The following is a 24,584-nucleotide window of genomic DNA, read 5'->3' on the forward strand; positions in this document are numbered from 1 at the left end:
CTTATTTTACTAAGGTTTCATTTGGGGAATATTTTAGTGTAGTTATGTGAATTAATTGCCAAATTGGAGCTGAGACCTCAGTCTCTGCAAACTCCAAACACACAGTTTTGCATGCAGATAGCCTGCTGGATTGCTGCTGGATTAAATGCCTTGCTGTAAAATCATACTCTAAATATTAAGAATATGGGCAAATTCTGTTCTCTTACCTCATTTTCTTTAGTAAGTTTGTGCTTGTGTAACTGAACCTAGAATATGCCCCAGCATATACGTGTTACTCTACCTGAGGTAATTTTGTTAATTATCACATTAACATTTGATTTGTGTTGTCTCTCAGAAGAGAGGATTGTCTCATATTTGTAAGAAAGTATCAGCATTTTGATCACATAAAACTTAACAGTATTTTATATTAAATATTTTGTAACTAAGATACATAATAGATTAATTAATTAAAAATTAATGCCCCTATTCAGAAGTCCAAAAGTGATCTGCTTTTTCTTAGATGGCTTTATGGTACATTAAGAAAATTACACAACATAAAATACTATAAAGTGCAAGATTTTTAAACATACCTAGATATGTTATTTGGGTTACTCTGATGTTAGGGAAACATATGCTAATGTACAACAGATTTACCCACTCCTAATTCATATACATATACATACATACATATATATATATATATATATATATAAAAGTTAGGGTAAACTTAACAGTATGTGACTGTATATATTTACAGGCGTCTTACTTTGTAGGACATCTTGTTTAGGGCAATTTAGTTTTCATGAACTCATGAGTATAAACACACAGTACACCTAGTATAAGATTTGTCTACGGAAGAAATACGGGATTGTTTCTGATGTCTGATTTTTATGTCACATAGGTACAATGATTTATATAACTTGGCCTGGAAGGTTTTGCTCAGCTGCTTCTTGCTTTCATTCATGTAAGACATGATTAAGACCTATATACTGACATACTTAGGACAACAAATCTCAGAAGGCTGGTTTTGATAAGTGAAATTAACTCCTGTGCAGAAGGCCAACGCAAACCTATGCACAAGGTGGATCAACCGTACATGCTCAAATTAGTACCAAAAGCTTCTAGGGCAAAGTGTTAACATATCTGTGATTCCTCAAGCTACCCATCTCATTCGTATTAAGCTTCTCAGAAAGCAGGGGAAGATATGGAACAATTAGTCCAAGAAAAGAGAAAAAACTCATACATTATCAGTTTTATTAACGGCCTCCTCTTATTTACAAGGGAAAGAAAGTAACTTCTCAGAATTACGGCCCTCTATAATTAGTGTTGACTATATGCTGTAAATTGGGGGTGGGAGCCACTGACTCACAGAATAATCAGCTGGGCTCCACACTCAAGTGAGAAGGAAGCCCCCGCCCCCTCATCGCTAATTCTCACAGGCAAGGCCTCCAAATGATAAACAGGAAAAAAAAAAAAAAAAAAGAGATACTTGTCTCGCTCTTGCAACTCAATGCGCTGGGGTCCCTCTTGCACGCCATCCCCATGGGGGAGGGGCACCAAGGCTCAGGGCTGTTCAGAAGGGCCAGATTAAGTCTTCCGTCGGCCTGGGGTCAGTAGATTTTGTGGGCCTCCCCAAGCTCTGGAGTGGGGCCAAATGTGAGGGGGTTAGTACGTGGCAGGGGCCTGCCAGGAAGCAGGGTGGGGGTGTGGAGTCTGGGTGGGTGATAGGGTGCAGGAATGCCAATAGATATGAAAATGTGTGGAAAAGGTTCTGATGGTGTAAATGGAGAGTAATTACTCTGAGCATTTTAGTGTACTGAACTGAGATCAGAATCTGGTTCTGTGTGTTCGATTATTTTAAATGTCAAACTGGTTTGTTTAAACCTTTTTTAAAAACTAAGCACCAAATCCCTTTGTAAACCTGCTCTTCTGGCTGCCTGATAAACCACCAGCTGAATATTATACGCTTCTTGTCTTTATAAGATGATTTCTGTACCATGTCTTAAAGCTCATCTCCTATTAAATAGAAACCCACTATTACAGAAACATTACTTTTGTCTCTGTAGCTATAGTTTGCTAGTTTTTTTTTCTCTCCAGTTTTCATTGCAAGATCTAATTCATGGCTAAGGTGGCTCTGCAAACATTCAGCAAAGCCCCTTATCTGCATACATGTGAAATAATCTATCCCTGGAAGATCCACCTGAATTAATATATTTCACTTGTTCAGTTATAATGGTTAATTCTAGGTTTTTTAAAAATTCGAAACACATTACTTTATCAGATTTCTCTTCTCCCTCCTTCCTACCTCCTTGGCTTTCTCCTTTCAGTGTTGTGCCTGCATCAAGACCTCCTGGGTGAAAAGGAGAAACAGTTACAGGAAACTTAAGGATTTTCAGGAAATGTCAAACATTGAACCTAGCATATGTCCACCTGGACAAGCAATTCAAGGTCAGTATTTTCTAACAAGGAAAGTGTAATCACTTGAAGGAGTGACCCCCCTATTCCAGGGTAAGAATAATTTAAATCTTATTTGAAGCGTGATGTGTCTCCTTCATAGTATAGTCTTATGAGTTGTTTCAGAGCATTGTATAAGGGACTCTTCATCACAATGCACCTTGCAAGATGCTTCTGGTACTATTCAATTATTTATTGTAATTTCAGTGAAATATATGCACTCCAGTGAGCCTGTGCATATCAGTATATTGTGTGTGATTTCTCTCTCTCTCTCTCACACACACACACACACACACTCCTTCTCTTTCTCTCTTAAAGGTATAACAGACTCAACGAAGTCCCTGTTCACACTCTGTGGTTACCAGCTTTTTTCTTCCTCTCATCTAAGAGATGAATCTCTGGGGCCTCTTGAAACCATTGTTTTCTTTTCTAAAGCTACTGTGATCGTTATCATCTAAGATATCACAAAGGATGTGGTGGTTCTCTCAGGATACTTAGCACATTTGGGGCCAGTTCTATTCTCACTTATATCCAGCTGGCCCCTCTGAGATCAGTGTGAGGTATTGGTATAACTGAGCTCAGAATTTGGGCCCTGCATTTTTTTGTTTACAAGACTTCCACTTCTTTCAGCTTTGATCTCGGTTAAGTATGTGGATCTGTTTTCACACAGGCCTGTATCTAGGTACCAGTGGTACCCACAGCACTGCTATAATTAAGATTGTAGCACATACAAGGGGATAACTTCTGATCACAGTTACACAGACTGAACTTCACTAAAAATGCATGGCAGCTGTATAATTCAGAGCAGAATCCAGGAGCTGCTTGAGGAGGTCAGCCCAGCCCACAGACTTCACCCCTAGAAAATGTAACTCCTAATTTTCTTTCTTTTGTTCATTAGCATCTTAACTTTATACTATTAAACTTTTTTTCTTAGCTTTCAATATATATTTCTTATTATTTGACCTACTATTAGGTTTTATGCTGTATGCAGATGTAGTTGTATAGCGATATAAACAAACCTACAAGAAATACAGTAAAGGGCACAGAAAGAGAAGCATAGCCATACCATCAGAAAAATCAACTGGACAAAATGTACTGAACCCATCGTTCATAATCTTGGGACACAGTATTTCCACTTGTAGGTGGGGTTTAAACCAGAAACAATTCTGAAATGGGTCACTTTTGGAAACCATATACACAATGAAATTGCATGAATTCTAACCAAACACAGGCCTTGAAAAAACAAACAGGCAATACCTAAAACAATTTGTACTAAGGTTTCAGGTGTCCCATTTTATGTCCAACTGTACAAAATGGGAAACATTTCTATGTAGGAGTGCTGATTTCTGTCCCTTTCCCTGGTCCTTTTTCATTTCAGTTCTGAACCTGCTTCTCCTCTCATGACTTCAGTATGAGCCGGAATGGGGTATCTTCTTTCATGAGCCCCGTTAGACCTCTATAATTAACACATGCTAACACTTCAGTGACTCTAGAAGATTCTTGCCTGGATTTCAATTTCCAACCCAAACATATTACAATTGTTAGACCTTCTTGCTAAATTCTCAGGTTTGCAAGGGCAGACAATCAGCTGGAATAAATCGTCACAGCTGTCATTATGCAGCTGTGACAATTCACATCAGCTGAGGATCTGTCACAAAGCTGATAAAGTATGCAACACTGAAGGATTTACTCAGGGCAAATAATGGTGGAAAATTGTCTATAAAAGAATTTTTGCTTCAGCTGTTAGGCAGCTTCCCATCATGCAGCTGCATCTAAATTTTATATGAAATTCTACACATAAGCAAGTCCAACTTTCTTTCTTATATGAAAAGGCAAACCTATAGCGGTAACAGCATCAGAAAGACATTGGTACTATTAATAGTATTGCTGCACTAGAGAAAAGTAGTGAATTCACTTAGTAGTTGTTATTTTCTACTTGCATGCTGACATAATGCTAGGAGTGGCCACACATCCTCAGTTTGGGTTTTATCTTTGACTATCATAAGTGTTTGTATCAAGTAGAAACTGTGAAACTGTGAAGCTGCAGTCCATCATCAGTGCTGGAGCTAGGGCTTCTGGATGTTGCAGGGTTCAGCAGAATTCTATGGAAACATCATCTGCACTTTGCTAAGGGCTTCTTGAGGTCCATAGTGTGGATGTCCAAAATGCTTCCAAGCTCAGAGCACAAGTACATCTGAGTGAAAAGATGTGAGAGTCCTTTTCTGTCTGCTACTCATGCAGATACTGTTGGCTAGCATCTTACACTGAGGACATTCAACTGGTAACTAGCTGAATCCCAGATTAGAGATTTGTGCTTTCCTAAAATGGATACAAGCATTCTCCTTGCAAAGTTGTATGTGATGTACCGATTACTCTTTGTGCCCTTTTGTAGGCATGCAGTAATATAGAGAAAGAGATACAAGGAAACATATGTGGAGTATACATAGTAACTTTCAGTGCCTTTCTTATAAAAAAACAAACAAGAAAAGACCCCAAGAAAACAAGCATCTGGTACTCAGCTGGTTCCCCAACCCTCCCCCTGAAGCCAATCCTATGGCTGGGTGGCAGAGGTGCTGTACTTGGTATTGGCAAGCACTGGCACCAAAAAAGCACTCATAACTTGCATCGTTATAACACACACAGTGTCAGTGAGATCTTCCAAGTGACATGCAGAGAAGCTTCAAAGTAGTTGATCTCACCTTTTATATGTCACAGTTTTGTTCAGTAGCAAGATTTTCCACTTCAAATCCTGCTTTATATCCTCTTTATTCATTTTTTGTAATAAAACAGGTTACAGACTCACTCAGTATTCTCAGCGGATGATATCCATCGCAGATAATTTGCTTTGTTTACGAAACGGTGCTTCCTTCTAGATAGAGACGGGACACAAGATCACTTTCTCCTCCAAAAGGACGCTGACGATCAGGAATATGAAATAGAGACCAAACATGGTGAAGCCCAAGAATTTATTCATCCTCCACTTGCAGAGAGCAATGGAGAGGATGACAAAGAGTAGCATGATGAAGAGTAGGACGACAGCACAGAACAATCCATTGCTGCTGATGGTTACCGGGGAGAACCTGTTAATTGTAGTATACAGGAGCCATGGAAGAGGAAGACTGAAAAATACAAAAAAAAAAAATGGGAAATGCTACAGAGAAACAAAAATCGATATTAAGAATGCTCTAGGGAGCACGTCAGTGTAAAGCTGTAGATTAAACACAATGGCTATGTCTATACTACAGGGATCTTTCAAAGGAAGTTCTTCTGGAAGACCTCATCTGAAAAAAACTTCTTTCGAAAGAGCACTTCCACACAGTGCAAAAAAAGTGGATTTAAAAACTGATCTGCTCTTTTGATAGAAAGTGTCCACACAGCCACCACTCTTTTGAAAGAATGGGCTGGGGATCAAAAAATCCGGCGCCATGAAAAAAGGGCCCCCGGGGTGTCTACACACGTTTTTTTCTGAAAGAATCCTTCAGAAAAAGGTGCTCTGCCTCATCTGGGCAAGGCCGAGGCTGCCAGAAAAAGGGCTGCGTGCTTTTGATTTCAGATCAAGAGAGTGCATTTTGTGTGTAGACGTTCCATGGATTCTTTTGGAAAAGGCCCGTTTTTTCAAAAGCACTTGCTAGTGTAGACATAGCCAATGAAGCCCATGTAATAGGCTAGTGCAGGGACACAATAATGATTTAGATAATATACTAAAAAAAATCCCAGTTCTGTACTGGGTCTTGAGGGATGGATTAAGCAGGGTTAGGCTGACATACAGCCTGTTTCTTAGCAACAACCTCCAGAAGAGGTCAAAGCACAGACTGACAGGCTGGAGAAGACTTGGACAAGGGAGTGAGTAGAACATGATTGGCTAGCTTTTGTGTCCGTACAGCCTCTCGCACCATGCAGCCCTCAGGCACTTCCAACATGTCAGTATTTACTACTACTTTTCTGCTGGCCTCTCTACTGTTGGGAGGTGAGGAGCTGATGAGTGGACAGGGAATTCGGTCAGATCACCAGGCTGCCAAGAATCCCTGTGCTTTCCTGACTCTCTTTTCATACATCCCCAAGGATCCCCGCTCAGGCTGTTCTGAACACAAAACTGTGCAAAGGGAGAAGGACCAGGCACTCATAACTTGCAATTAATCAACTAGGTTATTTTGTGTAGCAGACAAACTCGACTGGTTGCCATAAAGAGCTCATTGTCCTAATGGAGAGTTTCCTGTCTGCTTTCCACCTGCTGGGGAGTCAGGGGAGAAGAGGGAGGAGAGCAGCTGTCTGTAAGAAGTGTGGCTGATTCCATTTGTTCTGGAATGTCTATCAGGTGGGGAGAAACCTAGCCCCTGACATCATCCCAAACAGCATGACTGCCAAACAGACAGTATCAGTGCACCATGGCCAATCTGCACCTGGAAAAGAAGAGGATGCAGAATTTCTGATAGCTCCTGAGGCAGCAGAGTCTGGGCAAGCTGGGGAAGCAACAGCCCTTGTGTTTTGTCCCTCAAAGCTTCCTCAAAGCTTCCTGAGCCACTCCAACAGCATAACTCTAAGGAAAATGTCTGGCCTGAAGCTTAATTGCTGTTTCTGTGATGGCTGTTCCTGCATTTCTGATTCTGTTGCCACTGCCTGAGGCAACATTCTATTTGACATAGTCAAGAGTAAATAAATATTTCAACTATTCTCAGGTGTCTACTAGAGCTTTGAACAGGAAAAAAAACGTCAGCAGCTCAGATAATTCAAACCACATAATCAGTGATTCACCTGGGCTAGGTCTACACATGCCCCAAACTTCGAAATGGCCACGCAAATGGCCATTTTGAAGTTTACTAATGAAGCGCTGAAATGCATATTCAGCGCTTCATTAGCATGCGGGCGGCCGCGGCGCTTTGAAATTGACGCTGCTCGCCGCCGCGCGTCTCATCCAGACGGGGCTCCTTTTCAAAAGGACCCCGCCTACTTCGAAGTCCCCTTATTCCCATCAGCTCAACCCCCACATTCTGTGTTCTGAGGCAGCCAGGAAACTGACTGGCCCTAAATGTAAGTTAAAACAGCCCCAAGGAGCCTCTAACTTGTGCTCAGCTTCCCATGGTCCCAGTGTGGCAACTGATGCATTACATCTGTCCATAACCCTGATCACCATTATACCAGGGGCTGAAAGCAGGGCTTTTGTTACAACCCTTTTGCTCTGTAGCTGGCAGCAAAGCCCCGTGCACCCAATGTATTCTCAGGATGCCATTTCTGGCCAACTGAAGGCCCCCTTTCACTGTAAGAACTATGTGAAGGGGCCTTAAAATAACAGAACCAATGCCTGTATGCCTGCTTTTGTCAGGATGTATTTAGAAGGCGGAACACTCAGTGAGGTAGAGTAGAGCTGGGTAGGTACTACAAGAATAAAAAAGCATTCATGATCACTGATGACAGACACAGCTGAATAAAACTGTGAATATGAGGGACCAGGTCCAAAACTGCTAACTAAAACAAACTGCTATACCTGCAACAATATTTTTAAATATTGACTGAATGGTTCCTTAAATAAACAAAACAAACAGAGCAAATTGGAAGCTCATGCCACTGATTTGTAACATGCTTATTTAACAAATACTCATTCACTTTTGACCTGGCTATACTGTAACCTTGATACAGATCAAGAAAAACGACAGCACATTGTGTGTGTAAACTGCTGTATTTTGGAATCATCTTCTCCTGTTACATGCAAAAGAGCTGAAAATAAGAGTAGCCAACATTGGCAAAACACTGTATAACTTAACTATAATTATCTTTCTGCAGTACTTACCCCACCGTGATGTCAAAGATGTTGCTTCCAACAGAGCTGGATACAGCCATATCACCTAGGCCTTTTCGTGCCACAATGACGCTGGTAATTAGATCAGGAATAGAGGTGCCCGCAGCTAAAATAGTCAAGCCCATGATTTCTTCACTAATGCCAATGGTCTCACCAACCTAAAAGGCATTGGGAAAATACAAAAGAATGCAGAGGTCATGAGAGGAATGGGCATTCTTTGCTGAACACTTGGTTAAAATGGAAAATGGCTGAGGGACATATTCTCATCCCAATCATGAGTAAAATGCCAGTGGACAGAGACTAGAATATGCTTCTATGTCTTTGGGACGTGACATTTTTAGTTTTGGAATGAAATATGACACTACTGACTTGGTGGCTTTTCTAATGCGTATTGCTAGTAGAGAGGAAAAGAATGTGTTTTTCATTGTTAATGAATTGGCCGGTACAGGAGAAGTGACTGGTTGCTTCTTAAAGGCCAAACAGTGCCCTGTGTTGCATGAGTATACTCTGGGGAGATAAGAGGGGAGGGATCTGGTAGCAGGACATGAGACTTATATGCTATGAGACTCCATTGCTAATGTGTCTGCTGGTACTCTGACGCCCCAAATGAGCATTTTCTGCCAGTATGGGGATGCAGTTAGATCCTCAGATGGCTAATGTGTTTTGCAGCATGCTGGGTGTGCAAGCAGGATATGCACAATGTTGTTTTTAAGGGCACATTGCCTATTCTACCCTAAGACTTCCTACCGTGTGCTGACAAGATGGCTCTAGCACCCACCTCCTCCTCGACAAGCATTGCTTCAGCAGCTAAGGGCAGCCCTTAGTGGCAAAGTTGTACAGGCAGAGACTTTGGGTACATCTACACTTACCAGAAGATCAACCCAGTCAGGGTCAATTTTCCAGGGTTTGATTCTGTGCAACTAGTAGGGCCTCGCAAAATCAAACTATCGGGGTTGACTGTTGACCCCTGTAATCCTCATCATCATGAGGAGTAAGGGAGGAGTAAGAAACTCTCCTGTTGACCTCCGTCAGTGAGGATGGCTAGATAAATTCATTGTAGATACGTCTATTCCAGCTATGCGATTGCCTGAGCTGGAACTGCATATCTAGAATCAACTTTAAGGTCTAGTGCAGGCCTGCCCTTTGCTTTTAGTTGTGTGTAGGTTTATTAAAGTACAGTGACATATAAACCTACTGCACTAGATGAAAGATAAGACATTACTTGTGTGACCAACTCTGTAGTTCTGATAAGGCAAATGCACTCCTTAACTCCAGCATCACGCTCTACAATAGAATTTCATGAGGAGCTTGCAGAGGTTGAACCCTTCTGAACCACTGGGAGTCAAGCGACATGGTTCAGCTGATGAACCCCTCAGAAACAGAACACTACATGATATGCACAGCTCTAGTTTTAAACAAGAATAAACACTTCGGAAAAATATGAGGACAAGGAAAATGACATTAAAATTATTAGACAATGTGGAAACAGGCAAGAAGACAGGAAAAATGAATAAAAATAATCACTATGGAAAAGATATTTCCTTGTGTAGGTCACCTTTACAAGGATTCAACTCACTCAAATGTATTTCCATTAGGGCTGAATCCTGCAAAAAGACAAAAATCTCCATTGAGTTCAATGGGAGTTTTGCCTGAGGGGGACTGGCAGGGATGAAATTCTAGCGAGCAAGTATGCAGGGTCTTTGCAAGGTTCTTTATTCCACTTAACTCCTATGGTGTTACTATCAGGTCAGAGGGCTCACAGGCAGTGTGCCTGAGGAGGGACTATACGTGCTATGCCTCATAGTTCCAGGCTAAAAAGATTTTATAAGATTCACAGAAGATTTTCAAAGAGGCATTATTTACCATCACTGTCAGTGCATGATTGGTGCTGGTTCTCTTGCTAACAGATCAAACATTTGTCAGCAACATATGAACAACCCACCCCCTAAAGGGCCAGCTTCTCACACCTTTCCACTCACGCGTAGTACCTTACTCTGAGAATCATTCCGTTGTGCAGAAAAAAGGGCTGCTCAGCATCTGGTGGAGTTGCAGAACTTGCCCCTAAATGACTAGTCACAAACTGAGACACACACATTACACACCTTGATCATTCTCTTACCTGATGTGCCCACCAGACCATTAAATAAGAAAAAACTGCTATCCAACTGATCGCACCAAAGAATGTGACGGGAAAAAATTTCCTGGAGGACTGAAAGAGAAATAATACAGCAATAGTGTGCATTTGTGCTAAATACTGACTAAGCACATACAGTCCTAAACAAACTCAGAATTACAAACATAAGATGATCTAAGAAAGTTAGAAGATGGTCAAGTAGCCGCATGCCCGCACCTCCAGTTCTTACACAGGCAAAGCTGCTGACTTCAAGTGGAAAATAGCCTATGTTAGAAGTGGAACATCGGACCCATTGCAGTGATCCGGGTCATCCTGAAGAGTAAATATTGGTTAGCCATTAATTTTGTATATTCTTACAACCAAATTTGCTTCACTGCTTTACTGAATCAGAAGCTTGGCTTCAAATTTCTTAAGTAACTTTTATTCACAAGAAATCAGTTTGAAAGTGGAAGATAGCCGTAGCAGACTTTGATTTTCTTTAGAGACATTTTTCCACTTTTTAAGTGATTCCTTGGGAATAAAAGGCATTAATATTTAAGCTAGTCCTTATCTTGAGGGCTAAAAGCCAGCCATCATTAGTCCTAATTTACAAAGCGGTAAACTAAGACACAGGGTGGTGACACGGTTTGCTCAAAGTAATCCAGCAGGCTAGTGGAGGGAACTGAAACTGTGTCTTCTGAATGCCAGTCTAGTACCTCACGCACAAGGCCACACTGCTTTGCACACACTCAGAATGTGCCAGGTACAAGTTCTATACAAGGTTATTCTTTTGCCAACAAGCTCTCTAGTGAGAATGCATTTTATACAGTCAGTGCCACAATGGCTGCTGCAGAGTTCAGAATGACAAAAGAATGCATTTTGAAGTTTTAGCTCATCATCTTTTGCTTGGAAAAATAACCCTTTTTTTATTTTCACTGAAACAGTAGGATGCAGTTAAGATGTGCTGTTAACCTCCTCGCTTTGTTTTTTAGAGAGGTTGGTAATAAACAAAAGCAAATTCATACACAAACAGATCTTATTGAAGCCCACTAATGCATTCCAAAATATCACACCTAAGCAGACTAATTTTTAATTAGGATTTCTGTTTGCGATAATCACAATATAAATCAAACTATTCCTCAAAACTAAATTTGTACTGTGAGTGAGTGCTTCAAATTTCAAAGAGCAAACATGCTTTGTCACTTCTTGTTTTGGCTCTCATTGACCTCAGATCATTTTTAACGTTTGACAAGCTTATGTGAATGATGCACAGGAGTGCTTGTGTGAGTAAATACTCTCCATTGTGAATGCAGTCTAGCCTGTAATTGGGCTTGACTCTACAGCACTTCCATCTGTGAAACTCCTGTTAACTTCACTTTGAACATTTGAAGCCGTGAGCTACAGGTAAGGCTATGATTTAGTCACGGATCTCATGACTTTGCTGGATCTCTGTGACTGCTTTGGCTTCAGCTGTCAGGGGTTGAAACCGTGGCTGGAGGTGGGACTGTGCATCACTACCATGCAAGCGAGGCTGAACGAAGACCTGCAGCCCCTGCCCAGTGATTTGCAGCAAGAGTTGCTTCCAGGGCTGCACACCTCTGCCCCACAGTGGGTGGCTGCAGTGGTGCCTCTGCACGCCCGTGCAGGTTCTTAGGTCCATGTGCTCCCCTCCCACAGCTGAGGCTGGGGCTGGGGCTGGTCAAGGGTTACAGCCAGCTCTGAATCACGGGGCTGTGTCCCGGGCTGTGGCCCTTGCTGGGTTCTGGCTCTGTAGCCTTTGCTGGGGAATGGTGTCCCAGGATGTGTGCCCACTGGCTATGGCTGGGGCTCGGCCGGGGCGGACAACTAAGCCCCATCTCACAGCTGCAGCCAGCTCCAGCATGTGGCCTTCTGCCATGGAATGGAGTGGGGGCCATACCACAGCCAGGGCCACGTGCTCCAGCCCTGAAGCTGCAGCCAGTTCCAGAGTGAGGGATGTGTGCCCATGTGGCTGCACCCCTGCTGTAGGTACTGCAGGTAAAGTGTGCTCCTTGCCGTGATGGGAGGCCTGTGACTCTTACTAAAAATAACTGGGACGAAATCTTAGCCTTAAATACAGGTAATTCTGCTTAGCAAAACTATTCCAACAATAACTTCCTAAGGTCAAAGCATGAGATCCCAGGTGATCCTGCAGCTTCTGTTTGAACTATCATTTCAAAATGTAAAATATCGGATACATGCAGCCTCTGTCAGTTCTTCCTTTCTGTGGAATTCAGACAGGTCTCCCCACATAGGCATATGAGTAATTTCCAGCTTCAGGGAAAGAATTTGGCTCAGAAATGCACCAAATGTTCCCACTGCTTTTCCTGAATACGACTGCAATTGAAGAGCAAGCGCTATTTGAATATTGTCAATTCAGCATGCCCAAATCAGTCGAAGGACTTCTTTTTCCAGGGAGCTCACAGAAATTCAAGGCCAGTTCTGCTACACTATTAATTTCAACACCAGTTCTCCTCACAGACCAGAACCCATTCAACCCACCCATCCTAGGCAGAACAGCCATTCTCTTGGTGCAGTAAAATGTTCATGGACTGTTTTGCATGGATAACTGTAATCTAAATGGAGTGCCTGTTGACACTACTTGTATCAATGGAAGGTTTCCAACCTTTTTTGAATGTGTGGACCTCCTAAACATATTTGAATATGGAGGCGTGGGCAGGAAATTTGAGACAGTCTGTGGACCTGCACAATCCATGGACCAGAGGCTGAAAACAACTGTTCTATGGTAATAACTACCTTTCATGGACCCCTTAAACATAGTCTGCAGGCTCCTAGGGGTCCACAGAGCACAGGCGGAAAATCACTGGCATAAATAAAACAAAAAACAGTCAAGTAGCACTTTAAAGACTAACAAAATTATTTATTAGGTGAACTTTTGTGGGACAGACCCACTTTTTCAGACCATAGCCAGACCAGAACAGACTCAATATTTAAGGCACAGAGAACCAAAAATAGTAATCAAGGTTAACAAATCAGAAAAAAAATTATCAAGGTGAGCAAATGAGAGAGTAGAGGGGCAGAAGGATGGGGAGGGGGAATCAAGAATTAGATTAAGCCAAGTATGCAAACGACCCCCTATAATGACTCAGAAAATTCCCATCCCGGTTCAAACCATGTGTTAATGTGTCAAATTTGAATATAAAAGAGAGTTCAGCAGTCTCTCTTTCAAGAGTGTTGTAAGTTTTCACCGTAAGAGGTGATAGCTTAATTGACTGAAGAATTTTTCCATTGATCTAGTATTGTTCTATACCTGGAGTTAGGTCAGTAGAGCTCCATCTCTCAGAGGTGTGGATTTTTCACACCTTGAGAAATATAGCTGTACAAAAATAAATTTCCAGTGCAGGCCAGGCCTGTCTTTCCCAGACCTGAAGGAGGGCTTTGCATAAACTGGAAGTTGTTTCTTTCACCGGTGGATGATGCCCCCCATATACTACCTCACCTTCCTTTTCAGTCGAATATCCTGGGACCAACTTGATTAACAAACAAACAGCTTCTCTAATAGGCCAAATTTAAGATGGCTGCTGACACTAGTATAGGCGACTTTACTTCAATGGTAGTATGATTGAACCTGAATGGGGCAAATAAGTTAAAACATGATTTTATTAAAAGACATCAGTTTCTTTTTCTTATTCAGTATTTTCACAGTCCTTTTTGCTTCAACTCATTGTATCATCATCTTATTTTGTATATATTTATGGTCTTTCCTTCACAAGCTGAAGGCAGTGAGACGATGAGTTGGTATGTATGTTGCTGGCAATTAGCTCTAACATTCTAAACAGGAGAGCCAACTGGAGCACAGAAATTTGCATATTCTTGTTCTCAAGAAATAACAATACGTTGGATTATTCATCTTCCAATTATTGGCCAAAAAATGGCCGTCAGTCAACCAGAGTACAGGGTTATCCATGCCATATGGGTATTGTAAAATAATGATACAGTATTTATGGAAATCAGACACCCACAATCAGCCATAATCAAGGAAATTGAATAGCTGAGATTTACGTCAGTAATTTTATAGTGTACATGTACCCTGACTGTCTGAGCCAATTTTGTTCCGGTATAATCAGCTGATAAACACTAGGTCAAGGCTATGTATATTTTAACAGATTTTACAGTTTAATTATCTATTTTTAAAAGAGAAAACATTATAACTGAAAAAGTGCAAATTGTAAATTCTGTGCCAATTACAGCAGCTGAAATCATATACAAATCCAACAAATATTTTAATAATTTGCATACAGATAAATTTGAAATAGAAAAGAGAGTGAGTACTGTTTTTTCAGAGGCTGGATCTTTAAAAAATTAGATTGTAATTATTGTCAAAGTTTTGGATATTCATCCCTATGAGTAATTCACAAGCTCATGGGAACAAACAGAGCTGTTAGTTCTAAAAATTTTCATGGAAGAATTAATCAGAGCTGTCAGACAGCAATTTTTCTCCTCAACATTTCCTTCCAGTGGACAGTTGTTGTAAGGGTTGCTTAATAAAATCTAAACATCCAATTTTATTATCAGGTGGTTCTGCTGTGGTCATGATAACAGGCCAAATGAAAAAGCACAGGTCCAACAGTACATACACCACTTCCACTTAAGAGCTGTTCACTGAATTTAGTAACATGAATCTAGATTTGTTGGACTACAGCTGCTGATGCAAAGTGCCTTCTGTGCTTACATATTTTTCCTGGGGCACACTGGTACAGAAATCGTAATGGTATTTGAAAAACATCAGAGTTTAAAATAAATAGGAATATGATCACAAAAAGGTTTTCAGCAAAGACATTGTTTCTTAAAGCCTAATGCTTCAAGGCACTGAGCTGTTAATTGTTTGGCAAACAATAAAGGGTATTTAAACCATTTAAGTTTATTTGTGTGATTTTTTTTTAATTCTCTAATATTCTAGGTATGTTGTATAGGTTACCATTCAACATATTTTGACCATTTAGGCTCTGATCCTGAAGTTTGTCCCTCTAGACTCTTGTACATGACAAAGGTTCTTGTCATGGAAGGTAGTGTTCACTTATATGGAGTCTCCTTGAAGTTAATGAGACTCTGCATGGGCACAATGATTTGCTCTGTGTGTGTGTGTGTGTGTGTGTGTGTGTGTGTGTGTGTGTGTGTGTGTGTGTGTGTGTGTGTGTGTGTGTGTGTGTGTGTGTGTGTGTGTGTGTGAGAGAGAGAGAGAGAGAGAGAGAGAGAGAGGCGGCAGTTGCCCTAGAGCCTGGCCTTTCAAGGGGGCCCAGAACTCCGGCCAGTGCTATTTTGGCTGGCGGAGGGGGCACTGCTTTGGTCCTGGTGCACTAAGGATGACTACCCTTGGCCCTGCCCCTTCCAGAGGTGCAGAGCCGGTCCCCTTCTCTCTTCATCCCAGGGCCTGCAGTGACTGGCCTTATTATTTGTTGTGAGTGGAAAGCAGAGAAGTATTCAGGGGCAGGGGAGGGGTCTGGAAGCCTGAGCACTGGACTAGGACTCAAGATCCCTGGTTTGATTCCTGTCAAGGGTGACCACATTGCTCTTTGGCAAATACAGGACACTGGCCTTCAGAGATAGGCGGGCTGCTGTCCCATGTCATGTATCCTCAGTGATGGGGGCTGTTGCAGCCTTCCAGTGAGGGAGGAATGAAAGATAGGGGTTCCTGGCAGCAGGCGCTGCTGTGCCAGGGAATAGGGCAGCTGCCTTGCAAAGAAGCTTCCACATAGCAGGAGCTGCCACCCTGAGGTGTGGGACGCTGGTGACCGAAGCAGCTGCCCCTTGGAGGGACTCCTTGGCAGTGGGAGCTGTCTCCCCTAGGTGTGGGATGCCAGGGGATGAAGCAGCCATCCCATGGCAGAGCGCATCAGCAGCAGAGGCTGCTGCCATGAGATGCCAGAGAGTGGGGCAGCTGCCCCGGAGAGGAGCTCCCCTGCAGCAAGGACTGCTGCCCTGAGGTGCAGGGCATCTGGGAGCAGGACAGCTGCCCTGTGGAGGAGCTCTCTAGCAGTGGGGGCTGCAGTCCCAACATACCAGGTGCTGTGGAACAGGAGCCCTGCAAAATACAGGACAATTCGTAAGACAGGTTAAATAAGGGACTCTCCTGGTAAAAATGGGATGGATGGTCACCCTATTCCTGTCCCTCTCTCTGGTTTGGTGAGGGACCCTGAGGAAGTCACCACTCAGTCCTTCAATTTCCCCATCTGTGAAATGGGGGAAATGAGATTTACATCCTTTATAAAGCTCTTTGAGATCTATTGTTTGAAAGCACTATACAAATAATAATAATGGAATTTGAACAAAAAGCCAATCAGTGAATCCCCATGGAGTAAATCCATCCCTAGTGTACTGTAAGTTACTTCAACAGCATAACAATAAAGATGAGTCTAGCTCCTTAGACAGCTGTCTTAAGTAAACAGTTTATTAGTGTAGCAAATGCTTATTAAAATGTGTCATTTATTGATTTAATTATGGAGCTGCTTTTCAACTAATATAGAGACCATAGATGTTTTTAATTTTTAATAAATCATTATCTCTACATTGGATAAAATTCAGGAAAAATAACAAACAAGGGCGGCAGGAACTCTACTTATTTAAAAATTGCATGTTTAATTTTAGAGAGTTTTTGCTAAACTTGGCATTCATTAAACCTTAAAAATTTATAGAACTGACTATAGTTTGTTCCAGTCCTGGTAAACACTATTAATGCTCCCTACCCTTTAGATCAGCTAAACTAGACTTCAAAGGAAGGAAAAGGAGAAAAGGAAAAAGGCTCAGAAGAAAGGTGTAGGGAGGACAGTTTTTAGAAGTGGGCACCCACACGAAGCTCCACATGGACTCTCATGTCTTCATTTAGCACACAAGCCCTTGTTACACGTGCCCAAGTGCTCACATGAGCCTCCAAAGGCAGAATTTGAATCTCCTCTTAAAATGATCACATTTGCAAATTATGCCCAAAGTGTTCAGCTTGCCTTCAAAATCAATTTGAATATTGTTTTATAACAGGGTTCAAAAAAGAGCTAGATAAATTCATGCAGGATAGGTCCATCAATGACTATTAGATAGGGTGAGCAAGGATGGTGTCTCTAGCCTCTTCATCAGAAACTGGGGAATGGGGGACAGGAGATGGATCATTTGATGATTACCTTTTTCTGTTCATTTCCTCTAGGGCACCTGGCATTGCCCACACTCAGAAGACAGAATGCTGTGCTGGAAGGAACTTTGGTCTGACCCACTGTGTCCGTTTTAAGTTCTTTAGGTTTGCTGAAATCTTTGATTCACACTGTACATGTAATCTGACTTTGGAAGCACACTTTCAATGGTTCTAATCAACCACACTTTGGTTAGTAGGGATGGGTGTGACAGGCAGGAGTAAGCAAGAGAGTTTTAGACACAAACTACTGAAGCATCCAGGACAAGTTAGACAGCTGGGCACCAAATGTTTCTTCAATCATCTGATTAATTATTTCACAGTAATAGTCAGTAAACAACTTGTCAGATTGATACATTCTGTTATGTCTCCTGCTAATACACAAAATTACAAACTGCATGCAATATTCAGCTGTGTTTTCCCCTTATTCCTATGTGACAAGCCTTCCTTTCTGTGAATCAAATTCTTTAGACTCTGGTGCTCACTGACTTTCAGGATATAGGTGTCTACTTCATTGTCTATATTATGCTATGGCATATCCTGCTGGACATTCTGGGATCAAATCTTTTTTGTCAATGAGCTACATCTGTCATGAACACTTCTGATGAAAACCTTCACAGGACTTTTGCAATCACTTAAATATTAATGAGATTTTTGATTTTCAAAGAGCATTTCTGTTGACTGTTCTCACTTATATAACATAAATATTTAAGCAAATTGAATTAAAAATGATTGCAAGTAGAGTTGCAGTTAGTTTGAGATTTTTATTCAAAACAATGTATCTCATTTTTTTTTTGCACTATTTACCAATGGCTTGGTGTAATTAAGAATGGAATTTTAAACCCTTTGGCTATGTCTACACTAGAAAGTTTTGTCACAAAATTCAGTCTGTCAACAATACTTGGTGCTTTTGCTGACAGCATTCTGCCTCTCTGCGATGAGGAATAACGCCTTTGTCGATAGTTTCCGTCAACAAAAAAACCATGTAGACATTCCAGGTGGCCCTGTGTTGACGGACAGAGCTTCCAGTTCACTGCTTTGTTGACCTTTTGGTTGGCCCTTCTGTAAAGAGACTGGCTGGGCAGTGTGGAGTGGATTGATGGAATGGATTGCTCTTTCGATCCACTTTTGTGCGTGAATGTGATCTGTCGACAGAAGTTTTGCCACAAGGTCTCTTCCGAGAGGAAATTCAGTTGACAGATCTCTGTAGTGTAGACGTAGCCTATGTGTATAACTTTATAGATCCTGATCCTGACCAATACAAAACTGAAACTTATCTCACACTGTATGCTATTATATGTTACTAAACAAAACATTGTAAAATGGTGGTTTAAAAATAAAAAGAAAAACCTATGAAAGCACAAAAGTTCAAAGAAACAACCGAAAATGTATGCCTTTTGAGCAATATTTATTAACAGAACAAATTGACAGTCCTATTTTAGCTTGTATTCTTCATTCTGGACTGAAGATTTTCAGTGACCAGCAGGGGAAATGTGACTAGGAAGAAGAATTTAGACCTTTATATATTTGTGCAACCTCTCTTTGCAGTTTTAAATCTATTTTTGAACTGAAAAGAACATATTAGAACACTTACTGAGGTATTAATCCAGCTATTGACTTTTTAGCTTTCACAAGTCTATCAGCTATTACTGATGGTATATGTGAATAGGAGAAAGCTAGGACATGACAAACCATTATGTTCAGTCATTTTTATTTATATCTAACTTTCAGTGACTGCAAGCACAAAGCTCAGGATGAAATTAATGGATGGTCCACATACGAAAACACTGCTAAATTAATAACTAATAGTGTAAATGCCAGTAACCAATAATGTAAATACTGGGCCAACTTCTAAATCCACCTTATTCAGTTTTTACTCAGTCCTTACTCAAGCCAAACTCCTTCTTAATTAAGGCTTGCTTGAGTAAGGATGAACATAATTGCACTCAAGGGACAGTTATATTTAGGAATCAAAGCTGTGTTTTAAAATGTTTCATAAGTCATGATTAAGATTACTGTTTCTGTAAAAGACCATCTAAAACAATATACTTTGAAATATTTTTCACTTTAGTTTGGTGAGATGACTGATAATTATCATATGGCATGTACTTAACTCTCTCTCATTTAATCAGGGCCATAAATGCTAAATGATGAAGAAATGTATGCATTGTTTTTTCTATTTCTTACTGAAATAAAATTTTTGAAACAACAAAAATAAAATAAAATGCAAACCTGGGCTGCAAATTGTCTGGGCTGAGTCAGGGGCAGATTGTAACTACTTTTAACTCATTTTTGTAACTGTTCAGATTCCACACCATGGTATTAGTAAAATTCAATTTTACTGGCATTAAAATATCTTAAAAATAAGATTTTATTTATAAAAGGTTGATTTGTAGAGGCCAAATCCACCTTTCAGTTAGATCTGCACAACTTGCCTGCCCAGGTCTCAGAACTGAATTCAACTTTAAGTGTTTAATCTTCAGCTGTACTGTGTTGTGTGGTGAGCCCATGCTGTGCAGTGACCCTGTCAGATGTCACAAGCTAAGTAGGGTCAGATCACCTAAGCAGGGTCAGGCCAGGTCTGTACTTGAGGGAGTATCGAGGTGCTGCAGGCAGTGGTTTTAGGTATCCAATAGGTGGCAATCTTTCCCTGGAATCAATACTGAACCAATATCTCCTCATGGCATTCAGGGGTGAGACGCTGTCATTGTCAGAGATGGATTATGAAAGAGACTTTAGGGCCTGCAGCCCCACACCCTTAACCCAGGGCCCTCGAATGCAGCCATTAAAGCCCCTGCATTGCTGGCTCTGCCCAGTAAGGGGAGGGAGAGAAATGTTTTGTATGCTGCTGTTCCTGCCTCCCTCCAGCTGGTGGAACATCAGTGCAGGTAAGAGCTCCCAAGCAGGCTCCACCCCCATCACTCTATTTGAGCAGCCACCCATTCCCCTCTGTAAGTGGAACCAGATAAGCACCCCAAGCCCAGAATTCTGGTGCTATTTTTTCTCCACGAGAGAAGTTCTTGAAAAATCACAATTCTACTTTTGCATTAATCTACAAGGTTCTGTAAACCCCACAAAGTTCTTCATCACACCTTTGCCTTAAGGTATGTTGTCACTACAGGGAAGACTGACCCTGCTGCAGTCAATCTTCTGGAGTTCGATTTAGCGTGCCTGGTAGGGACATGCTAAATTAATTTTACAGGGTGCCTGTGATAGCACCGGTAGTCCAGTCCCTCATTAGAGGTAAGAGAAGTCAATGGGAGCGTGTGCTCCCACTGAGCGCCCTTGGTGGAGAGGTCACGGAATCCCGAATTAAGGCATGTCGACTCCAAACTACTGCGTACCTTAACTCGAACTTCTGCTGTAGTGTAGACCTGCCCTTAAAATAGAGGGCTCATAAATTATATTAAAACTATGCCAAAGGGTCTTAAAATGTTCAAGAAGACAGAGCAGTTTGAATCCGTTCAAGTAAACCATCCCACCATGTAAAATACATCTACTTAAAACAACAGTGTATTACTCACAGGCTTTCGAACATCTGGCAGGGTAATCCACAATGGAAAAACAATAGGGAAAACAGTAAGGTAGGTGAGCTGCTTGCGTAGGGTGTCAGGCCATGCCAGGCTGAGTGGCTGCTCGTTATCGTCATCTTCTGAATTCTATAGTAAAAATGTAAGACAACAGAATGATGAATTGGGTGAATAAAGTTGGTGATCTCTTAGGAGAAAGTCATGCAAACTTCATGCCTCAAAGGCCGTGTCTACACGAGCCCCAAACTTCGAAATGGCCACGCAAATGGCCATTTCGAAGTTTACTAACGAAGCGCTGAAATGCATATTCAGTGCTTCATTAGCATGCGGGCGGCCGTGGCACTTCAAAATTGACGTGTCTCGCCGCCGCGCAGCTCGTCCCAATGGGGCTCCTTTTCGAAAGGACCCCGCCTACTTCGAAGTCCCCTTATTCCCATCAGCTCATGGGAATAAGGGGACTTCGAAGTAGGCGGGGTCCTTTCGAAAAGGAGCCCCGTGGGGACAAGAAGCGCGGCGGCGATGCGTGTCAATTTCGAAGTGCCACGGCCGCCCGCATGCTAATGAAGCGCTGAATATGCATTTCAGCGCTTCGTTAGTAAACTTCAAAATGGCCATTTGCGTGGCCATTTCGAAGTTTGGGGCTCGTGTAGACGTAGCCAAAGAAAGACTCATTGGATGCAACTATATTACAACTATTGGCCTTGAATTGCCACTGTTGGTGCAGGAATGTGCAAGCTGCACCAGTCTGTGCCTTCAATGGATTCTGCCCCCAAGCAAGGGCAGATTACATTTACGCTGCCATTCTGTAAGCAACAGTGGTGAGGTATGAGGGCATGAAGCATTAAACTGCAGGTGGAGCATCACACGAATCCTTCTTGCAAAGACTGCATGCAAATGCAATGAATTGAGAGCCCATCCCTTGCCAGTGCTGGATGTTCTTTGGGATTGCACCGACCAGCCTTAGGCGTTATGGCAGAGTGGGGATTGTATTCATCTTATGTGGCTGAAACATCTCCAGGCAGATTTCAACCACTGTTTCCTCTATCCTGGGTGGTTGTGGCCAACAACAAAATAACCCAGGCCTGAATCAAGACCACCCATAATGTTTTGCCCTCTGACCTGCCAGTAGCACATCAATTTTTTTAGCAACTAACCAGCAAAACTTTAGGGAAACACTCTCTCACCCACATGACAGATCTTCACTCCTATATTTTAGTCTCTGGTGAAGTAGATTTTACCCACGAACGCTTATGACCTAATAAATATGTTACTATCTATGGTGCCACAGGACTGCTTGTTGTTCTACACATAAAGGTTTTTTTATTTTTGCAACCTACTACTAATTGGCTTTCAGCCACTTACTTTACCACAGGATAAGCTTGGAGAGAGTTCTCCTATGACAGAAGATCTTTGTGGCTGGCCACTTCAGTCTTTTCCTGTTTCTCTGCTCCCCTTTCACTCCTCTGCATGCAGGTAACATCAGACCCTTTAGGACTATCAAAGAATGCCAGTAATGGACATGACTTATACTGCTTTGATACTCACACTTGTTCCCTAGCTATCTGCACAAGAAAGCAAATTCATTCTTGATGTAACTCAAATAGTTAACGTCCATGGGATTATGTCAACCTACATTGTGGTGTGAGACAACACATCATTCAGCCTGAATGGTACTGTCCTCATAAAGGCCATGATACAAACCTCCTGAATCCACTGGAAAGTCTCCCATTGTATTCATTAAGAGACATCCAAAAACAATGTATAGTATAAGTTAGATTTTCCTCAGAGCATGCAGAGATTGTGCCCTCTTTTAAAGATTATATGAAAAAGAGATAAGAATGGAGATTCTGACCTTTCTGCAAATTACTTACTGTTCTTCCAATAAGTCTACCCAGTGCTATGGAATATTAGCAGCAATTTTCTATGAGCTAAGACCCCATGTTAAAAGTGGTTACCAGAGGCTATGTCTACACTAGGCAACGTAAGTCAACTGCAGATACACAATTCTAGCAATGGGAATTGCATAGCTAGAATTGACGTATCTGCTCTCGGCTTACTTGGCCATCCTTACTGAACAAGGTTGACAGGAGAGTTTCTTTTGTTGACCTCCCTTATTCCTCGTGTCTCACGAGGAGTACAGGGGTCGACTGCAACCCCTGAGAGGTTGCTTTGCACATCCCTACCAGATGTGCAAAATCGAACCCTGGAAAATTGAGCGTGAGCAGGTCAGTTTTCTAGGCTAGTGTAGACATGGCTAAGTTTTTTAAAAGTGCTTCAAGAGTCTTTTTTCAGAGCCTACTTGATTTGGTTAGTTAATTGCACAGCTTTGTAATTTTGGGGGCTCATTGATAATTCTGCTTCAAAATCCTTTCCTAATTGTCCAAATGTTTGGAAGGACTAGAAAAATCATCAATTTGATTATTCTACAAGTAGCTCAATATTGTAGTCTCCAGAATTTAAAATGTTCTTATCAACACTTAGAGACACAAAGCGTGATTCTGATCTCTTTCTCCCCAGTTTTATATTTCTATCACTCCATTGACTTCCCTAGCATTTTTTTCAGATTTACACAAATACAATCAAGCCCATAAACAGAGTCTCCTTTTGATCTGTTCATCACTACAGCTACCTTACCAATTATACACACCTTAGAAGCCCTTATTTTCTTAGTCTCTATACCTCTACAGACTAAAACTAATCTGGTGGTTAAAAATTTAGAGTGAACTGAAAAGTCATAAGTATTTATTATGAGAAGATTTTACAAACACAGATTAGGGCACACGCTCTTTACAGAACTTCATGTATCTGAACAGTTTAAGAGAACTGGCATGTCCTTTGACTTTTCTGAACACTGCCAAAGCACGCAGATGCTCTGCACTCCATTTCCATAATCTATGTCAGTTTGTTTCTTCAGAAAATCTGTGCAGGGTGTAGGATTTCTAAGACTACTTCCTTCAAACCAAATCTACACTCTCCATCTCCAGACTGTGGCAAAAAGATATTAGGGGCAAGGGGAAATAGGCAGGGCTAGATACTAGCTTTGAAATAATGATTACAGAGGTAAAATATGAGCTGAGAAGAAGTAATCGAAAGGTTGCCAAGGTAACTCTTTCTGAGTGGCCTGCTTATATTGTAAGCAGCAGATTTAGCAGGACTAAACCTTCAGAAACACTAGTTTTAAAATCAGCACTGAATGACTAAGTATTTTCTGAATTATATTTAGAGATTATCTGTAATTTACAATTCTCTTTAATCATGACAACTTTGAATTTATAGTCTGTATTTATATTTATCTGTATTTAGACATACATACATTTGTAGAACCTGTGGATGTTAAACACACATTTCCCATGTGCAGCACTGTTCATTCTGATCATAGAACTTTTGTTCCTGATCTTTCTTCTTTGTAAATCAGCACTAACTCCATTGGCTTTTAACAGAATTGCTCCCAATTTACCCGAATATTCATATACTCAGAATCAGGCACAATGGTGTTTTACATGGGCATAAAATGTCACAAACTCTGAAACATCAGAAACTTGCCACATCAATCTAAAG

General features: G+C 41.4%; 1 protein-coding gene across 1 annotated transcript in view; it reads right to left on the reverse strand.

The window, feature by feature from the left end:
* Positions 1 to 5,302: 5,302 nt before the first annotated feature.
* Positions 5,303 to 24,584, reverse strand: part of SLC24A2 (solute carrier family 24 member 2) — a 165,792-nt gene continuing 146,510 nt past the window's right edge. The window contains exons 7-10 of the mRNA XM_074994104.1: positions 21,021 to 21,155; positions 10,347 to 10,436; positions 8,219 to 8,385; positions 5,303 to 5,552 (exon numbers count right to left, since the gene is read on the reverse strand). Coding sequence (XP_074850205.1) covers positions 5,303 to 5,552; positions 8,219 to 8,385; positions 10,347 to 10,436; positions 21,021 to 21,155 — 642 coding nt within the window. The remainder of the gene's footprint in view (positions 5,553 to 8,218; positions 8,386 to 10,346; positions 10,437 to 21,020; positions 21,156 to 24,584) is intronic.

The sequence above is a fragment of the Carettochelys insculpta genome, chromosome 5 (genome assembly GCF_033958435.1).
Source record: "Carettochelys insculpta isolate YL-2023 chromosome 5, ASM3395843v1, whole genome shotgun sequence".
Lineage (NCBI taxonomy): Eukaryota > Metazoa > Chordata > Testudines > Carettochelyidae > Carettochelys > Carettochelys insculpta.